General features: G+C 38.3%; 2 protein-coding genes across 2 annotated transcripts in view; one reads left to right on the top strand and one right to left on the bottom strand.

Annotated features, from left to right (window-relative positions):
• The window catches only part of LOC134654815 (uncharacterized), a 184,031-nt gene that overhangs the window by 146,467 nt on the left and 17,126 nt on the right, over positions 1 to 20,438 (bottom strand). The window lies entirely within an intron of this gene.
• On the top strand, positions 2,665 to 6,060 carry LOC134654740 (uncharacterized). Its single transcript, XM_063510211.1, has 4 exons — positions 2,665 to 2,818; positions 3,318 to 4,247; positions 5,242 to 5,412; positions 6,056 to 6,060. Exons 1-4 carry the CDS (start codon positions 2,665 to 2,667, stop codon positions 6,058 to 6,060), a joined length of 1,260 nt encoding a protein of 419 aa, XP_063366281.1.

The raw sequence follows: 20,438 nt of genomic DNA on the forward strand, positions 1-20,438 counted from the left end.
GTAAGCGCCATCGACAATAAGGTCCCTTTTCATAGATAATGCCCCATATACACGCCTACTTAGCCTTGCATAATCTAGGACAATCTGGTAAATTGCAGGTAGGGAGTTGAGCAATTATGAAATTGCTAGTGTGGTATAGAAACAACGTCCGGAATATTGTGAAAACTAGATAAATTCTTTCTGCTTTGTGAATGTTTTATTTTTCCGTGAGAAGGACAATCTGGAAAATTGCAGGCAGGGAATAAAGCAATTATTTAATTTAATGTGTGTGCTATAGTTACCTATTAACAGCGAACTGAAAATTGTGAAAATAACTAGATAAATCCTTTTTGCTTCATGTACGTCTTATTTTTCCATGTGATTGTGGGAAGCCAATGAATCTAGCATGTAGGTCGCTAGTATGTTTTCTAAATCGAAGTTCTCAACCTTAAGCATGAATCAGTCACGAACGTTTCCCGCGGTGTACTGACATGTGTAGTATCCCGCCGTGCCATCGACTCGATGCTATCTACAACGAGTCCATTGTAGGGTCGACGTAAAAGATATTTGTAACTTTATTCCTTTGGAATAAGGTGCGGAAATGTATACATATATTGGAAGATGTACATCAGCGGACTCGTATATGGCGAAGTGTGCAGCGTTTCACTTATTGAGTTTTGCATCGCAACATTTTGCAGTCACAATGAAAATCTGAAATTCATTTTTACATGTCTTATCCTCCTAATATTAGAGCTTTCTTGACTGTACCCTTAAGACGCGGGGTTTCTGATGAAGAATCCCTTGGTTTAATATACCCAAAGTAACTGTCCTTATTGGTCTTCTGGCAAGTAGTTGTCGTAGGTACTCGCACAAAACAAGAAAAATAATGAGTTATGCGACAGTGTGGGTTCAATTCGGGTGATTTTCTAATGCAGTTACCCCTAAATATTTTTGTAACATTAATTACACCGAGGGCAATTATCAAACCAATGTCTGCAATTAAAGAATCTCGATAAACGTACCTAAAAATTACTTATATTGTAGCTTGGCTGTTGCGTAGCAGCCATCAAGCTACTATTCTCACCGGTGAGTAGGGTTGCCAACCGTACTATATTATATAGTATTGTACTATATTTTGGCTCTCTGTACTATATATTTTTGGAAAAATATATAGTACGCTAAAATACTATATTTCTGATTAAACGTATATTACACTTATGTTTAGTATTTTATCTAAAAGTACTATATTTTTTGAAATGTACTATATTTTTGATACGTTATTCTGTAAAATACTATATTCCACCAAAAAATAGTTGGCAACCCTACCGGTGAGAGGTACATAGTTACTAAGCAAGCAACACGATGACAGTGTCATCGACACTTGCCCGACCGCTATTGTGTTATCTGGACAACTAGAGGTTACTTTAACAACGATTAGATTAGATTTTGTACTTCCATAGTATGAAGTTACTTGTCCTGTACCTGTAGAGTTAGTTCGATAGATCTATGAATTTTTACAATGGTATTTGGGTAAATAAGTAGTTTGGTAATTGGTAGTTGTAATACTTGAGAGTTAATTTACCATAGTAAACTTGTGTCACCTGGTGGTGTGACAAGTGTTCGTTAGAAATTGTTTAAAGGCTTTACGGAAAACTATTTGTCACAATTTTTACGTGAGCGATACTGAAATATATTGGGCTAGAACATGACAATTGACAAGGTAAAAATCCGAAGTATTACGTATTATCAATGAATGACATCTGCACATTGAATCACAATTTTCGCGACCTTAACTGATTGTTTGTAATTTAGCGTTCTTAACGCTGTTCGGTTTGAGATGATACAATTGTTCGTGTTGATACAAATTAAATTTCTACACATCTTTAAGCATCGATAGCTACATAAAATAGAGAGAGGTAGACAATATCGAAGATGGGAAGACGATATCAAAAAGGTGGCAAGAACATGTTAGAAGAGGTTAGCAATGGAGCGATCGTTATGAAGAACACTTGGGGAGGCCTATGCTAGAGAGCAAGACAACCAAACAACCGGTGTCTAATACCTATAAACATTATTATTTTATTACAAGCGCTGGTGGCCTAGCGGTAAGAGCGTGCGACTTTCAATCCGGAGGTCGCGGGTTCAAACCCCGGCTCGTACCAATGAGTTTTTCGGAACTTATGTACGAAATATTTGATATTTACTAGTTGCTTTTCGGTGAAGGAAAACATCGTGAGGAAACCGGACTAATCCCAATAAGGCCTAGTTTCCCCTCTGGGTTGGAAGGTCAGATGGCAGTCGCTTCCGTAAAAACTAGTGCCTACGTCAAATCATGGGATTAGTTGTCAAGCGGACCCCAGGCTCCCATGAGCCGTGGCAAAATGCCGGGATAACGCGAGGAAGAAGAAGAAGATTATTAGATGATCAAACGAACTTACCTGAAGTGAAGTTCGATCTTAATTATCTTGTCTTCGCCGAGGAGATTTATCCTTTACATGGTAGTTGTCTAGCTATGCAGCAACCTAACGCACAAGTATTTAGAGTAGAAAGAGAAAACAAGATTGTTGTCTCTTTCTCCCATTGAATGCTCCCCACTCGCCACACCCGGGAGCAGCTTCATTCTTGTCTGTGCGTGCGCACCGACTGCACAAGTGAAATAAACCTACCTACGTTTAATAAGTAAAAATGTCACGTCGTCGTCATGAAGAAACCGGTGAAGAACAATGGGCCCGGCTAATGGAGGATTACGAACGGATGTTTCAAGAGGATCGAAGACCGAAACGTCGGCGTATTATATACTCCAGCTCCAGTAGTGAAGATGAAGATGTGCCACCCGAAGGTTAATATTATGGCCCCTCAGCTCGCCGTGTTTTATTGCTTTTACCGTTGAATTCTTCGGTAAAAGAAATGATATTTTTAAATATTTATAAATCCCGTTGTATTCTTCGGGCTAAAAATTGCCTACACAGTACGCATCTATGCGAATGATTATTCGTTGCATTCCACGGGCCACTTTTGCAGTATTCGACTTATTACCGTTGAATTCTTCGGTAGAAAAATGTTTGTCCTATACATATTTTTAAACCCGTTGTATTCTTCGGGTTATGTACCTATCTCAAAAGAATATTGGAACAGGCTTTCTGCCTTTCTTACTGTTAATTTGGAAAAATAACGCTTGGTATTTGCCGAGAGCAATATAGGTACCGCAACTGCAGGCTACCCTCTTTTTTGCAATATTTGGTAACCCGTTTAATGCGCGTGAGATCATCGCGCCCGAGCATTTGGCCTTTATAATTGTTACATTTTTATTTTTACGTTATGTTCGTAAATTGTTACAGAACATCTCAGTCCTACGAATGTGGATGCTGAGGTTTTAGAAGAAACCAATCCTGTTGTTTCTTCCGCCAATGAAGAGGTCGCGGATAATTTTGACCCAGATTTAATAAAAGCTCTTGGCGAAACGGAAACCGAGCAAGGTGAATTTGGAGTGGACCTGCAACCTGACATCGCCAGTCGTTTCCAACAGATTTTGATAAACGGCTTAAAAAAGGAAACGCGGGAGGAGTTATTGAAAAAATATTTGTTTCCCAGCAATGTTCCTCTGGCCAAAGCTCCTACACTGAACCCAGAGGTAGCAGCAATGCTGGTGGAGACTTGCCGCCTTCGGGACAAGCGATTATATGGTAAGCAGGATCAGCTTGGGAGAGCTCTTGCGGCTGTCGGGAAGGCCCTGACATATTTATTAAAGAAGAACCCTGACATTGCCGAGGTGATATCTACTTTGAATGATGCCGGCAAACTAATCGCCGATTCTCATTATGCGGAAACCGACACCCGTCGATCAGTCATTATACCTCTGGTTGATAAATCTCTCATTGAATCCTTTAAGGACAGGAAAAGAGATAGTTTTTTGTTCGGTGACAAATTGGGCGACTTAGTAAACACCTCAAAGGGCATAAAGAAGACAAGTCAATTTATACAAGCATCGACATCTGCAAACGCAGGGTTAAACTCGACAGGCCCACCGCCTTATCGACCGCGGCAACAACGAGCCAGGCAATACTACCCGCGTCGTGTCGGTGGGCCGCCAACGACCTACCCTCCGCACCAGCTCGTGAATCGGCGGCGCGAACTACCGACGCGAGCGCCCGGTCGACGTTACCCCCGCCGCCTCCGCCGCCGCCGCCACCGCGCGCTCGACGTCACCCGCCGCAGACGCATCGTTCAACCTATCGGGATTGGGACCGCAATTAGACTTACAGTCTCAGGTACACGCAGGTCGTTTGCGACATTATTTACCGGAATGGCGTTTGCTTACGAATGATAATTTTATTTTACGTGCTGTTTCAGGATATAAGATCCCATTTATCACTGAACCAAAACAAGCTCTAAGCGATTATCCAAAAAAACTTTTTTCCAAAAGTGAGCTAATTGCAATTAAACAGGAGTTAGCACATTTTATTGAGATTGGGGCAATTAAAAAATGTTTTCCTTCTACTGGCCAATTTGTTTCGGATGTCTTCCTAGTACCGAAAAGTGATGGCAGTATGCGCTTTATACTAAATCTCAAAAAGTTAAACAGATTCGTAAATACAGATCACTTTAAGATGGAAGACATTCGAACTGCAACTAGACTAATTTCAAAGGGATGTTTTATGGCTACAATTGATCTGAAGGAAGCTTATTTATTAGTACCAATTCATGATTCTCACCAAAAATATCTACGTTTTTTTGTCGAGGGTTCACTATTCGAGTTTAATGCTATGCCTTTCGGTTTGTCTGTGGCTCCATACATTTTTACCAAAATATTGCAGCCAGTAATAGGATACTTAAGGGCTCGTGGTTATAAGTCTGTACGATACCTAGATGATCTGTGTTTATTTGGAGATACGGAAGAGATGTGTATGGAAAACGTCAATCATACAATTGAGTGTTTAACTCGTCTTGGATTTGTAATTAATTATAAAAAAAGTAAGCTTACACCTTCCACGTCATGTAAGTTTCTAGGTTTTGTCCTTAATTCAGAGTCAATGACCTTGGAATTACCTAATTGTAAACGTCAGAGTCTGTTGAAACGCTTAAATAATATGGTGCTTACAAAAAGTATACGAATCAGAGATTTTGCGCGTTTCCTTGGTTCGCTTACCGCCGCGTGTCCCGCTATGGCTTACGGCTGGTTATACACCAAGTCTTTTGAACGGGTTAAGTACTTGGCACTATTAAAGAATAATGACAATTACGACTCATTTATGTCTATCCCAGAAACTTTGATAGATGATTTAAATTGGTGGAAGAGAAGTATATTATCGTCGGTAAATCCTATAAAGCACTACAAGTACAAATTGGAAATTTTCACGGACGCCTCAACCACTGGCTGGGGGGCTGCATGTAATGGTGAAAAGACAGGAGGTCTTTGGACCTCATCAGAGAGTTGTAAGCACATTAATTACTTAGAACTCTTAGCAGTATTTTTTGGATTAAAATCTTTTGCTGCAGACTTAAGTTGTTGTGAAATTCTTTTACGCGTGGATAATACCACAGCTATATCATACGTCAATCGCATGGGGGGTATCCAATATCCTCATTTAAATTCGGTATCGAACATGATTTGGAAATGGTGTGAAAAAAGAAATATACATATATTCGCGTCATATATAAAGTCATCATTAAATGTGGAGGCTGATAGTGAATCCCGGAAACTTAACGTCGATACGGAGTGGGAATTAGGAGCGTATGCTTTTGCAAAGGTTGTAGAAACCTTTGGTCAGCCGGAGATTGATCTTTTTGCGTCAAGGATAAATGCAAAGTGTCATTTATATGTGTCTTGGAAAAGAGATCCATTTGCTTACAATATTGATGCTTTTACGATAGAGTGGAGTTCATATTTCTTATATGCCTTTCCGCCATTTTCCTTAATATTGAAGGTTCTAAATAAAATTGTAACTGATCAAGCGACGGGCATCGTGATTGTACCGCAGTGGCCGTCCCAACCTTGGTATCCCATATTTAAGGCCTTATCTATATGTGATATATTGATATTGCCTCCTAATAAAAATCTTCTTTGTTCGTCTTTCAGACTAACACACCCGCTTCATCGTCAGCTTTCCCTGGCTGTGAGTGTGTTATCCGGGAAGCCTTCATCAGGCAAGGAATATCATTAGAATCTGCAGATATTATGCTCGCTTCCTTGGCGAAAAATACAAAGTCTCAATATTCTTCTAGTTTACGGCAATGGTGGTCTTACTGCGAAACTCATAATCACTTTCCCTATGATATAAATGTGTCTTTTCTATTACATTTTTTAACAGAATGTTTTAAGTCTGGAGCCTCTTATGGAACTCTTAATAATCATAGGTCAGCGATTTCATTGATTTCTCCCCATAGTGTTGGTCAGGATGAAAAGGTTAAAAGGTTCTTTAAAGGAATATTTAAATTGAAACCCGTGTTCCCGCGTTATAACGTTACTTGGAACCCATGTGTAGTGTTAGAATACTTACAAACCATTGATAATGATACTAATGATTTAGAACAATTAACAAAAAAGTTAGTCATGTTACTAGCGCTAGCGTCTGGACAAAGGACCCAGACACTTTCATTAATTCGAATAACAAATATTAAATCGTACAATGATCGAATAATAATCACAGTTTCAGATTTGATTAAAACTTCTGGTATCGGCCGTGCTCAACCTGTTTTTAATTTGCCCTTTTTCAATCAAAATTTAAACATCTGTCCACCGACGGTGCTAAATAAATACTTGTCATTTACATCATCTCTTAGACTTGATAATGAAGATCGTTTATTCTTAACACATAAAAAACCGCACAGAGCTGCTTCATCCGAGACTATAGGTCGTTGGATCAAGCAGACTCTTCAGGCTAGTGGTGTCGACACTTCCATATTCGGAGCTCATAGCACGCGGCACGCTTCAACTTCTGCCGCTGCGCGTAATGGTGTAAGTGTCGACGTCATAAGACGATCTGCTGGTTGGTCTGGGCAATCAGCCGTGTTTGCAAATTTCTATGACAGACCAATTGTTGATTCAAACACAAATTTGTTACCAGAATAATATGTTATGTATTAATGTGATATTTAGATTGTGTAAAAATTAATACATTATTTAAATACCTTATATTACTGATGAGTTTCCTTTTGTGTCCTATTTTATTACCTATAACTATATTACACGACGCAACATTGAAAATCTGAACATCTACCATGTAAAGGATAAATCTCGGAGGCGAAGACAAGATAATTAGATGATCAAACGAACTTACCTGAAGTGAAGTTCGATCTTAATTATCTTGTCTTCGCCGAGGAGATTTAAGGGCCCTCCCTCCACTTAATTTCATTTGGTTTGAATATTTATTTTTTCCCCCTTAAGTTCAATGTTGCTGTTCCTATAGTTTCGTCTCTGAAAACAATGAAGCTGCTCCCGGGTGTGGCGAGTGGGGAGCATTCAATGGGAGAAAGAGACAACAATCTTGTTTTCTCTTTCTACTCTAAATACTTGTGCGTTAGGTTGCTGCATAGCTAGACAACTACCATGTAAAGGATAAATCTCGGAGGCGAAGACAAGATAATTATTTTATTACACTTACTTTCATAAAACAATCATTTCTTTATAGTTATTTAATTAGTATTAAGATGAAATAGTTATTTTCGATACAAGTGCGAAAAAGAGGAAATTTGAATGGCGATAAATTAAAACACGACCGAAGGGAGTGTTTTAAATCGACACGAGTTGCGAATTACCTATTCGCACGTGTATCGAACAACGTTTTACAGTACATATGGCACTTTAAAGTTTCGACATCGCACGAAAAGTGCTATTTTACGCACTAGTGCGGAAAAGTAGCCCCATATGTACTGTAAAGTAATTACAGTGTTTTAATTTATCGCCACTCGTTTCGAATTTCCTCTTTTTCGCACTTGTATCGAAAATAACTATTATAAGGTTGTTATTAAAGGCTATTTTCAATTTCAATTTTCAAGCTACATAAAATGCTTAACGATCGATAAGAGTGATAATAAATAATAAATATTAATTAAATAACATTAATAAACCTGTAAACTCGCGTGACGTGAAAATTGTTTTCACATGAATGTTTTTACTGCCGCCTCGGTATATCTACTCGTTATCTTTCGTTCTGCGATATTTTCCACTGACAGCCATCAGAGCATTGTATCGAAGTGTGTCGCTCGTCTCTTGGCATATAGATAGCATTATATAGAACCGTTTGTCCTGGGCTCGTGTTCACGATAGTTAGGGCAACTACTGCAAGCCAACCAGCCAGTATAAGTTTAATGTTTAATTACACGAAGTTGTCAACAATGTTACAAGTCAAGTTATACTAGCTAACTTGACAACAAAATGCCTTGTGAATAGACAAGCCGATGTATGCTACGGGTACTCGGGCCATATCTATTGTGTTGAATTGAGGCCTGTAATGTTAATACGTACTTACGTATATAACTGTAGTTAAACGCATGGTTGTCACGTTTATTAGTTTGGAGAAAGCTTTAGTAAATTGGACGATAGTTGCGTGGGTGTGTTTTGATGTAGACAAATTTACGATGCGGCGCCAGATATTAGCATTTCAAAGAGTTTGATTACTTCTCAATTCAAGCTATCGAAGCTCCGTTGAATTCTAAGTTACGTTTTGAAATAACTCAAAACAATTGCAATTGTTCCACACAAATACTCTTACATATTTACTCATACAATATTCAGCAGGCCTCATAGACTAGGAATCCTCTAGACTGAGCATAGTAACGCTACCCCCTCTGCCACTTATACGGTATTTTTGGCAGCATCGGTTTCATGAAATAATTGCTCTAAACTCAGTCTAGAGGATTCCTAGTCTATGGCAGGCCTATACGGATAACGTCATATGGTATGTGGTTAGGTTATACATTTTCAATTATTCCACGACAATAAAGTGAAACGTACTTCGCGCTGACGACCATGTAGTCACAATCCCTAAATGTTTTTTAGTATACACTTACATCCAATAATTAGAAGTAAGTGTAAATTCAGCACCCAATATTAAACTCGCTGTCAAAGCGTCTCTAAACAAGGACGAATTGTCGTAAATATAAACCTGAAAAGACAAAGAGACACGTCTTTAAGATCGCTTTTCTCATAGTAGTTTCTCAGCAAACCCCTATTAGTTTTCTAATAAGGTCTCGTAGACATGACACAGAACGTATGACGCGTGCGGCCGAGGCCATCGCGACTGCATTGAGCGAGTGCGTTGCTCCCTAGGAGGCGAATGCTTGCCTATTCGTCGCGTAGATAACAACCGATTGTTCGTAACTTCTAACATGTATTAGAAGGTGTTTTATGGTCCTGTTTATGGTGCTTTAATAGAGACGGATTAAGCGCTATATCTAAGGCGATAAGTGTCGACGTACAAAACCACAACGTCATACACGCAGCCTAAAACAACCGACCATCTGAAAACTAGATGTGGCGAACCTTGTACCTATTGTTTGGTTTACGGGATTTTAACTTTATTAACGAATTTTTAACGTTTCAATTCAACATCCAACAGTATGAAAACTTTGACAGCGAATATTCACGGGTACGTTAGCAAGTCTGCGCTCACACCTTGCTCACAAATCACGATCACGCCCTTAGCTTGCTCCTAAATAACCTGGTCTCTAGATACTATACAGCAACTTCCGATCGAGGATCAGATTTATACTGGTCTGGTTGCTTGAAGTGGAATAGGTAGTAAATAACACAGTACGTGATTGACCTCACGAATCGCCTACTTTAGCCACCTTGGGCCGATGGAAATATACCAGTATCGAAAACATTTCAATTCAATCGGATTCGACCCGATTCCTTTAATTGCTGGTAGTTTTTATCATTTGTTTTATCCGATTTTCCGATCGTGAATTAATTAAAGGTAAGTTACCCAATTACTGAAAAAAGTGTTGATTTGATAGGTTATGTAATGGATAAAATTAATTAATTAATTATCTTTTTTGGCATCGAACAAATTTATTTAAGAAGAGAAATAAAACAGACAAAATATCCTTGCTTAGTTAAGTTAATCAAGATAAGGCTGTGACGGTGGTGAAACTAGAAACTCTCCCTGTGAAGTTAGCGCGAGTCCTGAAGCGTCAGAGTATAGGTATATAACTTTGTTTATAACTAAAAGATAAAAGCGCGTGAAACTGAATTATCAATTAAAACTTTTTCTCGATGTTTAATGCGGTGAACACAATAATTGTTAGCAACTACCATGTTACAGGTAAATAAGTGCCGTAAATATCAGTCATGACATTAGAAGACGTTTTAATCTTTTTAGCGTTGTCCTAGTATTTTGCTACGCTCACTTAGGCTCTGCCCTGCTCAAAACCTAATTCCTAAGAATTGGTACGTCTAGTTTTAAATAAAATCACTGCCATTTTCGAACCTTAGTCCTTGAAAACCTATATTCAACGTTAATGCAGGAATAGCGCTATGAAAGTCAAATAAGAATGTCAAACCCGACATTTATACCAACCACTTCCACCGTAGGTCCTAAATTAACTATGATTCGCGCTAGATTTAGCTGCACCAATATTTCGTAGATGTTGATAAGATCTGTGGAGGAATTGTTTGGAGCTTACGCCAAAACGAAACTGGTTGCATAAACATGCCTCGATTTTATGCCTGTATTGTATTATACCAATATCTTAATAAACATTTGATTTATGAATACTAAAATATGTGAAGATATATTTTTCTTTTACATCAAGGATAATAGCAGTAGCTGCGTTTATAAAACAAAAATGTGTGTGAAACCGCCGGCTATTATATTATATTTACACCGACAGCATGATATTGTAATGATAAGTCCTTCAAACGCTTGAGACATAGTTTCACTTCATTTTCTAGCTTCTCGTGGGAGTAATGTCGTTTGTAATAAACAGGATTAGCATTCAAAATTAAACTTTATTATAATGAGAGAAGAGCGTGTTTACAACAACTTTATTTGAGATTTTTCGCATCAGGAACAAAGCTAACGAGATTATAATGAGGGCTAATTTCGTACGCTAGCTTTTTGATAAAGTAAAAACCAAGGTCTTAGGGGGAAAGACCTAGTCTAGACTGGAATGTCTTTGGTATTCGTGTAAATTACATGAGAAATAATCGTTTATGTCGACTTCTACAATTCCAATTAGGTATAAATCATGACGTCACGTCACCAGGATTGTCATGCTTGCTGATCTTTTTCGGTTCACAGAATAAGATGAAGATCGTGCAAAGTTGATGATAAAATTTTGGAAAGCCCCCTTTCTAGGGCTCAGGGCTCCAAAACAGTACTCGCGCTACCGGGATAAATGGAACTTATTGGCTGCCCAATCGTTTTCAAAGGACTCCTCATCGCTGCTGCTTGGATTTTTAACGCAAATAGCGTTTTAAAGCGTACTACATGTGATTCTACTGCTAATTACCAATAGTTAGAATGTTACGATATCGTAGGTACATATGTTAGGGTCAATCAGGTGTACATAATGCCTGCAGCTAGGGCACGGGGCCGGCGACACGGTTGCAGCGGCTCGGCTAGGGTTGCCAGATGGTCGGGATTTGGCGGGATTCTCCCGATTTTTAGCATGTGTTCCCGATTCCCGATAAAGTGAAAATTGTCCCGAAAAACAGCTTCACATTATAAAACAATAATTTCAAAGAATGTATGCTATTTTTATATAAAAACGTCTATGGTCAGAGCAGCTGACGTAGTGCCAATAAATAATAATGTAAAATATCGTTGCTTTTTAAATAATACAATTACCTATTTTAATTTGAATGGTTTTTTTCCCGACTTAAGTCCAAAAATCCCGATAAATTGATATTTTTTCCCGATAATAGCGCCTTTCGATCTGGCAACCCTAGGCTCGGCCGACATCGTTGGAAACGGAGCCGCGGCACCTTGAGAAACCTCTCTCAATACTGATGGACTAGAAACGTGCACTTCTTGCTCGTAGAACCTCTAGATGTTGCTAATAAGGTGAGACTTGAGCAACCATTTATAAAAACAATTAGAAGTAAAAAAAACATCAATGAAGCTGTGATGTCGTTCAGAATATGAAACTTCAACGACAGTTGCAAAATATTCATTGGCCATTCGGTCTACAAATGCGCAGTTAAAGGTTTCGACACACAGGCGCGTTTTCCGGGCGGGGCGTGAGCGTTCTACCTATATGTAAAAGTGGCGCGCCCCGCACACGCCCCGCCCGGAAAATGCGCCTGTGTGACGGAACCTTAAATAAGTCTTCTTTCATTATCTATATATATAAATGCAAGTGTCCTGACTGACTGACTGACTGACTGACTGACTGACTGACTGACTGACTGACTGATTCATCAACGCAGAGCCGAAACTACAAAAGCTAGAAAGTTGAAATTTGCACACTAGGTTGCAGTTGTAAAGTGTACAAGAGATAAGAAGCGATTATGAAAAATTCAACCCCTAAGGGGGTTAAAAAAGGGATGAAAGGTTGTATGGGGTTCAAGTTTTAGTTTAAGCTAGAAATTTGAAACTTTGTGAAAATGTATTATATTAAAAAACAAGAAAACTAATTTCAGCGTTTTCGAAAATTCATCCCCCAAAGTGGTGAAAAAGGGGTTGAAAGTTTGTATGGAGATCAAATATTTTTGTGAGTGTGTGACTTTAAACTTTGTACATGGGTATATTATTATAAGACAGGAAAAGTAATTTTAGCGTTTTTGAAAATTCATCCCCTAACAGGGTTAAAAAGGGGTTGAAAGTTTGAATCCATTACAAATGCTTTGAAACTTCTTAGAAAGGCATAATAGCCGATTACAAAAAAAAGTAATTGCGAAGTTTTAGAAGATTCAACCCCTAAGGGGGTAAAAAAGGGGATGAAACTTTGTCTTGGGGTGCAAATTTTATTTTAAGCTAGGACCTTGAAACTTTGCAAAAAGGTATTAAATTAAAAAACAAGAAAACTAATTTCAGCGTTTTTAAAAATTCATCCCCCGAGGTGGTGAAAAAGGGGTTGAAAGTTTGTACGGAGATCAAATATTATTGAGAGTGCGGGACTTGAGTCTTTGTATAAAGCCATATTATTAAAACTCAAGAAAAGTAATTTCAGCGTTTTTAAAAATTCACCCCTTAAAAGGGTTAAAAAGGGGATGAAAGGTTGTATGGGGTTCAAGATTTATTTTAAGCTAGGAATTTGAAACTTTGTAAAAATGTATTGTATTAAAAAATAAGAAAACGAATTTCAGCGTTTTCGAAAATTCATCCCCCAAGGTGGTGAAAAAGGGGTTGAAAGTTTGTATGGAGATCAAATATTTTTGTGAGTGTGTGACTTTAAACTTTGTATATGGGTATATTATTATATGACAGGAAAAGTAATTTCAGCGTTTTTGAAAATTCATCCCCTAACAGGGTTAAAAAGGGGTTGAAAGTTTGAATCCATTACAAATGCTTTGAAACTTCTTAGAAAGGCATAATAGCCGATTACAAAAAAAAGTAATTGCGAAGTTTTAGGAAATTCAACCCCTAAGGGGGTAAAAAAGGGGATGAAACTTTGTCTTGGGGTGCAAATTTTATTTTAAGCTAAGACCTTCAAACTTCGCAAAAAGGCATTAAATTAAAAAACAACAAAACAAATTTCAATGTTTTTAAAAATTCATCCCCCGAGTTGGTGAAAAAGGGGTTGAAAGTTTGTACGGAGATCAAATATTTTTTAGATTGCGGGACTTGAGTCTTTGTATAAAGCCATATTATTAATTCTCAAGAAAAGTAATTTCAGCGTTTTCAATAATTCATCCCTTAAAAGGGTTAAAAAGGGGTTGAAAGATTGTATAGGGTTTACATTTTATTTTAACCTACGAATTTGTAACTTCGTAAAAAGTTATTTCATTAAAAGAGAAGAAAACTATTGTTAGCGTTTTTCAAAATTCAATATTTAAAAAAAGGGGAAAAAGGGGTTGAAAATTTGTATGGAGGTCAATATTTTTTGTAAGTACGGGACTTGAATCTTTGTATAATGACATATTATTAGAAAACGAGAAAAGTAATTTCAGCGTTTTTAAAAATTCATACCCTATAAGGGTTCAAAAGGGGTTGAAAATTTGTATAGGGTTCAAATTTTATTTAAAGCTAGGAACTTGAAACTTCGTAAAAAGGTATTTTATTAAAAAACAAAAAAACTTATTCAGCGTTTTTAAAAATTCATCCCCCGAGGAGGTGAAAAAGGGTTTGAAAGTTTGTATGGAGATCAAATATTTTTGAGAGTGCGAGACTTAAATCTTTGTATAAAGCCATAGTATTAGAACACAAGAAAACTTATTTCAGCGTTTTTAATAATTCATCCCATAACAGGGTTAAAAAGGGGTTGAAAGATTGTATAGGTTATAATTTTATTTAAAGCTAGGAACTTGAAGCTTCGTAAAAAGATATTTTATTAAGAGAAAAGAAAACTAATTTCAGAGTTTTTGATAATTCATCCCCCAAGGTGGTGAAGGGGGTCGAAAATTTGTATGGAACCCGAATATTTATCGGGGTGCGGGACTTGAATCGTTGTATAAAGGCATATTATTACAATGCAAGAAAAGTAATTTCAGCTTTTTTAAAAATTCATCCCCTAAAAGTTTCAACAGGGGTTGAGAGTTGGTAGAGGGTTCAAATTTTATTTAAAGCAAGGAACTTCAAACTTCGTAAATAGGTAGTTACTGTAGTTAGGTAGTAGGTTTTATTAAATAGTGGACTTGAAAATCTTCTGGGGGTTGAGAGAGATTATATCGAGATTATCGAGAACAATTTTATTCAGTTAGGGGCTTGAAACTTCGTAGCCAGGTTGTGAAAGACAAATCTCATGCGTTGTATAATCATTAACAAATGATTAACCGTCCCTACTGCTATCTTTTGCTGCATAATGTTCTAAGCTAATGTAGAATTTATAACCACCAATATACAAATCCACGCGTACGAAGTCGCGGGCAACAGCTAGTACTCGTATAAGACGCATTTAATAAGTTAACCCTTATCCCAGTTGTTAATTCAAAAGTGGTAATCGAAGGTAAATAAGTTTTACTCATTTAATATAGAATACATGTGGTCGTTAAATCGCCTCTGCCTTGATAAGGGCAGAGTCTTCAACTCTAGTAAATACTACTACTCGAGCTTACTGGTTTCTGATACGGGTTAAAATCAATTGTATAATACAAGTCAACCGGATCAGGAGATTAGATCAATGTAATTACGCCATAACATTATTTAGTCACGCGGTCTCCAATGTTTCCATTCTATAACCAGACCTAATGCAACGTAAAATGTGGCGCAGCGTTTGACAAGTTGAACAGTTCTGCTCACTTGGATGTAACTAGAGAGGTGAAAGTTTGTGACATAGACTAATAGGCCGTGTCAGAGCGGTGCTTTTTGCACGTTTTGGCTAAACACGAGGAAAGTTTGCGGTGCTGTTGCCAAGAGAGAACACTCACGTTTCGCCCTGTATTGCTACTCACCGAGTGCAAGCGAGCGATTGGCTCAGGCGCAGCAATATTTTTTGGCTTTCTCTATCATCTTAGCGTTTATCCCGGTGGCATCCACAGCAGCTGGTTCGGAGCCTTAAGGGTTGGTTAACAACATGATAAAGCGATTGACAGGATGGTAGCCCCGTAAACATTTGTAAATCCGTTTGTGCTCCAGTGAGATTGATTAAAGCTTACTAATTGACAATTATATCGCGAATTTGGTAATCCTAACCTACCTAAGACTCCAGCAATAACCGTACCATCATAACTGGATCGCCATAATGCTCACCGGCAATTGGTAGCCCATTGGAATAAGAATTCTGAACGATTTGTGTGACACAAACACCTCTATAAAACTGAAGAGTTATTCTACGTGCTACTCGCCAGACAGGCAGTTTAAGAGACATGTGTAATAAATTAAAAGACAGGTAATTGATTTAGGCTAACCTAAAGTAACCATAAGTCTAAACTTATGTACATAATTATATGGAAATGTATAAAATAAGCAACTCAAACAGAACCAAATGCGCTGGGACAAAAAGGTTTTTTTAAGGTGGCACCGCGGATGAAGGCAGCGCACATTGGATTGTTTTTCGTGAAGCAAGTCTATGTCACCGAGTCCATGGTGACAATTGCCACCTTACTCTGACAATATGCCGTGTCAGGCGACAGTTGTGAAGTCGGTGAAAATATTCCTGTAACACCAATGCAGTATGATTATAACAGCAATTTTCTTGAATTGATGTGTAGATGATGTTAGGTTAGACGCAAATATCGCAATAGGCTCAAAATCCAACAATAGATGATAAATCACAATGGTTTCATAACGCATCCAAATTGTCATGTCTGTCAGTTTGTACGTTGCATGACATAGATTGCGGGCCAGATGGTTATCAGGCGAGAGTTATGAAACGTCTTCTATGTGCATAATAATTAAAGTGGCATTATCGCGGTATGATTAATTTACTGGTGATATAGGAACGATAAATTATTATTATATCTTGGAATTTACTTAAAAAACAATACAGACATGCAACACACACACGCAAGATACCATAGAACAGTTTTTAATGCATAAATTAAATTGGTAACAGGCAATCACGAAAACCAAACTATAAAAATAGGTATGCGAAAAAAATGAGCAATTTAACCTAACTGATCTTTCAATGATTTTTGAAGTATGTTTCTAACTTAACTTTATAGTATAATCGTTTTGAGGTTTATACCTAACGAGAAGCTCGTTAAGGCATCGTTCTAATTTGTCGACAAGGTGCTTATTTACCGAGGTTAGAGGCCACCCGTAACTACATTTTTTGGCGATCATTATAGTTCGATGCTAAAATGGAGATGATGTAACTTTAAACAATGATAAAGTCCTCGCGGCATAGGTGAAGTGATAAGGAGAGATACCAGGCACGAGCGTTTGGGCTTTGGCAATGTCGCATTAAATGTGGCAAGCGCTTACGTAACGGAGGGGCGCGGGACGCCGGGTTACTGACCTGTATGGTCCGCCGGTGCCAATTCGCCCATCACACGACATCACGAAATCATTGCACAAACGATGCAAAGCTAACCGAGATGGGACTGTTAAACGTGTTGCCAACATAGTTTCAGTTTGGTTAGTGGTTTTGGGATCTCTCGCGAAGGTTTTCACGTGAAGGTTTTCCTCGAGTCCTAAAAATAAAGCTGTGTTCGGCAATCTACGTTTACAGAAAATTATTACGCATGTACCCATTGCCTTTCAAAAGCATTTAGCAGATGTTTTGACGGAGCACATCCTTTAACGGAGTTAAAGAACCGCAGCCCGGACGCGGGCCGTTAAAAGGAAAAAACGCGCATGCAACATGGGCATACATACAATTATTATAACAGCAACATGGCGGCCGCAGGAAACAGCTTGGATCCAACTTAATCAGAGCAGGAAGACTACGAAATGTCGCGAGCAAATTACAAACGTCAGACTCGACATCCGGGAGCGTTTTTCCAGCGTTTTTAAGCGGTTCGCAGCGAGTTTTTTTCGCGATTGAGCAACGGTCCGCGAAATCAGCACGGCGGCGTAAGAAATTTCGGACGAGTGGCAACGTCGCAACAATGAAACAAACGTGACTTTGAAAATTGATCACGTTGCGAAATGTTCGGGCGAAATCGCTGGTAAAAAATAGCTGCTAAGTTAGACCAACAGTTCTCTAAAGAGCGAGTAAATAACGTTACATCAAAGGTCTATAAATTAGATATTTGCTCAAGGTCTTGGTTTATTTGATATAGTCAAATCAGCTACTTTTAAAAAGTCAACGCGATCTACTAAAATGAAATTTGGAAGAAAAAGACACTGAAATCACGATTGGTTCTTATCGAGTTTTCTGCTTTGGTATAATGATAATTTGAAAACCGTTGAAAACGCAAAAATACCCTATGAAGTTTTTCTGGTTTAGGTACCTAAGTAAAGGTATGAACGTACCTATACTTTCATAGTTACTGTGAATCCACATCATGTTGTTTTGATATGAAAGTTTTGTAAAATAGTGACGTTCCTGTAATGAGAACAGTTGGTCAGGGATCTCATTTGCCTTTCGAAGTTAAATCGTAAGCTGTGAACCCGAATACCGAATATCCAGGTGGAAAGCAAATTGAGGTAATTTGGGGAACTAGCCGGACGGGCGGTTATCGCGTCGCAAACAAGATCTGATGACGAGACAACAGTTCCATAACGTCATATAAACGTTGGTTATACCAGTGTATGTACGACATTTTTGCGTGATAATTCGGCGTGCTCATTACTGACAAAAAGCGGTCCGGGCGCCTTGTCGCGGACGCCTTTTTAATAAGGTAAATTTGACAAGCTCGGGTCAGGTGTAATTATTTTCATCTCGTTTTGAATGTTCGTGGTCAAAATGAGATTAAAAACTTTACTGAAACTAACTTCACTAAGTTAACTTCATATTAATTTTTGAAACGAGAACTCTGCAGAAAATATTCCTGATTTATTCATAATGACGGGATTATTTTATACAATCTCATCAAGTATTCAAACGGTGACATTTATTCAAAAATCCTAAAAAAAAGTGAAGTATATTCGCGAATTTGGGGTCATATCAGGAATAAACGCACGACTTGGCAACGTCGAGAGGCCCGCATACATGCAGCCACTCGACTCGTGTAAACAAACTATTGCGTCACAGTGCGCGCCAGACCAAAACACGCTTTATCGACGAGAGATAAAACACTAAATCCAACGTTCGACGTGTTGATTACAATGTTACTCACGAAATTTTCGCTTTTCGAGTAATTTGTAGGCATTTAATTTAGCGAAACACCGGCCTTTATAGTAGGGGTTTAATTCGCAAGACCATTTAAATGTGCTACGTTTTGTATCCTGTTTGTTAGAATGAAAAACCGTTATGGCATTGAAACAAAAACTAATTATAAATATTCATTTGTATGCAATTTAAAGGTGTCAAGTGCATTTAGCAACGAAGGCACATAAATAATCATGTAACCTCATTGATTGCAATAAAAAATTGTTGTAAAATAATACCATCCTTTAGGGTCAATCTCATTCATAAATGCGGGCTCAAATCTTTCCATGAATCAAAACAATGTTTCAGCGACGTCTGGATATCAGTTGTATTCCAAAAGGTAATACAGGCTGAGGTAGGATCAAACAGTAAAGTCCCTTGGGTTGAACAGTATAATGTATTCGGTAGCATCACGTTGTCGGGTCACGGGGCTTGCCTTGTGGGCACGTGGCTGGAGCTTGGTGGTATTCCAATCGTTCGATCCTGCGTGAGTGAAATTTTCAGCAAAACCGATACCGTCCACTCTCCAAGTCGTTATAAACAAGGCTACAGTTATATTGGTTTGATTGAGGTTATTGCTAGCCTGTGTTTTGCAAAATAGAATATACAGCCACGTCGTGGCGCAAATTTCGTCTATAAACAGTCACTGTGGCGTTTTGTCACGTTACTTTTCGTGTAACGTGTCAGCCGTTAACGTGAAGGAAAGTGGAAAACATGAATATAAAATTAGAGCGTTGTTTTGAGCGTGATATGAAACATCGAGTAGGTATCGTGGAATAATTTAACTCTATCTAGTTTGTGCTGCACGTGTACCTGTAGGAAACGTGTACACTACATAACTACGCATCGATGGCAAAATGTATTCCAAACTACGAGTAAGCTGAAAAACTGCTAATACTGAACAGAGAGTGGAAAAAATATTATATAATCATTGTAAAACTATTTTATGCAATGCAGGTTATTTATTTGTTGTAAACAGACGAGACACCGATACATACATATAATTATGCCTATTTCCCGGAGGGGTAGGCAAAGGACCACGGATTTCCACTTGCTACGATCCTGACATACACAGACAGAGACAGTTAATAAGTAGTTATAGTTATAAGTTTGACTGTTTGTACGCCTAATGGCAAGACCATGGTGATTCTATATTTTAATGTTCCATCATTGTATATACCCATGTTCTACAGACAATAAACGAATTATGAATTATGAATACCTCTTTCGCTTCCGTTACTTTCATAATATTCCTCATACACGCTCGCCGGTTTAGGGTGCTCTTGACCTGGCCTTTCTTCAGGATTTCCCCGATCTGATCGAAGAAAGTCCGCCGAGGTCTGCCCCTTCCAACTCCCTCTTCTACTTCTACCTTATACACTCTCTTTGTCAGCCTTCTTTCACTCATTCTTTCCACGTGTCCAAACCATCTCAACATACCTTTCTCAATTTTTGTCACTACATCTTCGTTCAGTCCACACTTTTCCACACACCAATAAAACTAGATTATTACCGGCTTCCTCTTTTGGAACGATTAAGCACCACGTCCTTACAGGGGGCCTAGCCACGATGACAAACGTTGATAGATAACGCCAATCAAAACTTAAATAATGTATGGAAACAGTCACCTTTCGTAGCATCTGTCATCCCGATAGATT

The sequence above is a fragment of the Cydia amplana genome, chromosome 15 (genome assembly GCF_948474715.1).
Source record: "Cydia amplana chromosome 15, ilCydAmpl1.1, whole genome shotgun sequence".
Classification (NCBI taxonomy): Eukaryota; Metazoa; Arthropoda; class Insecta; order Lepidoptera; family Tortricidae; genus Cydia; species Cydia amplana.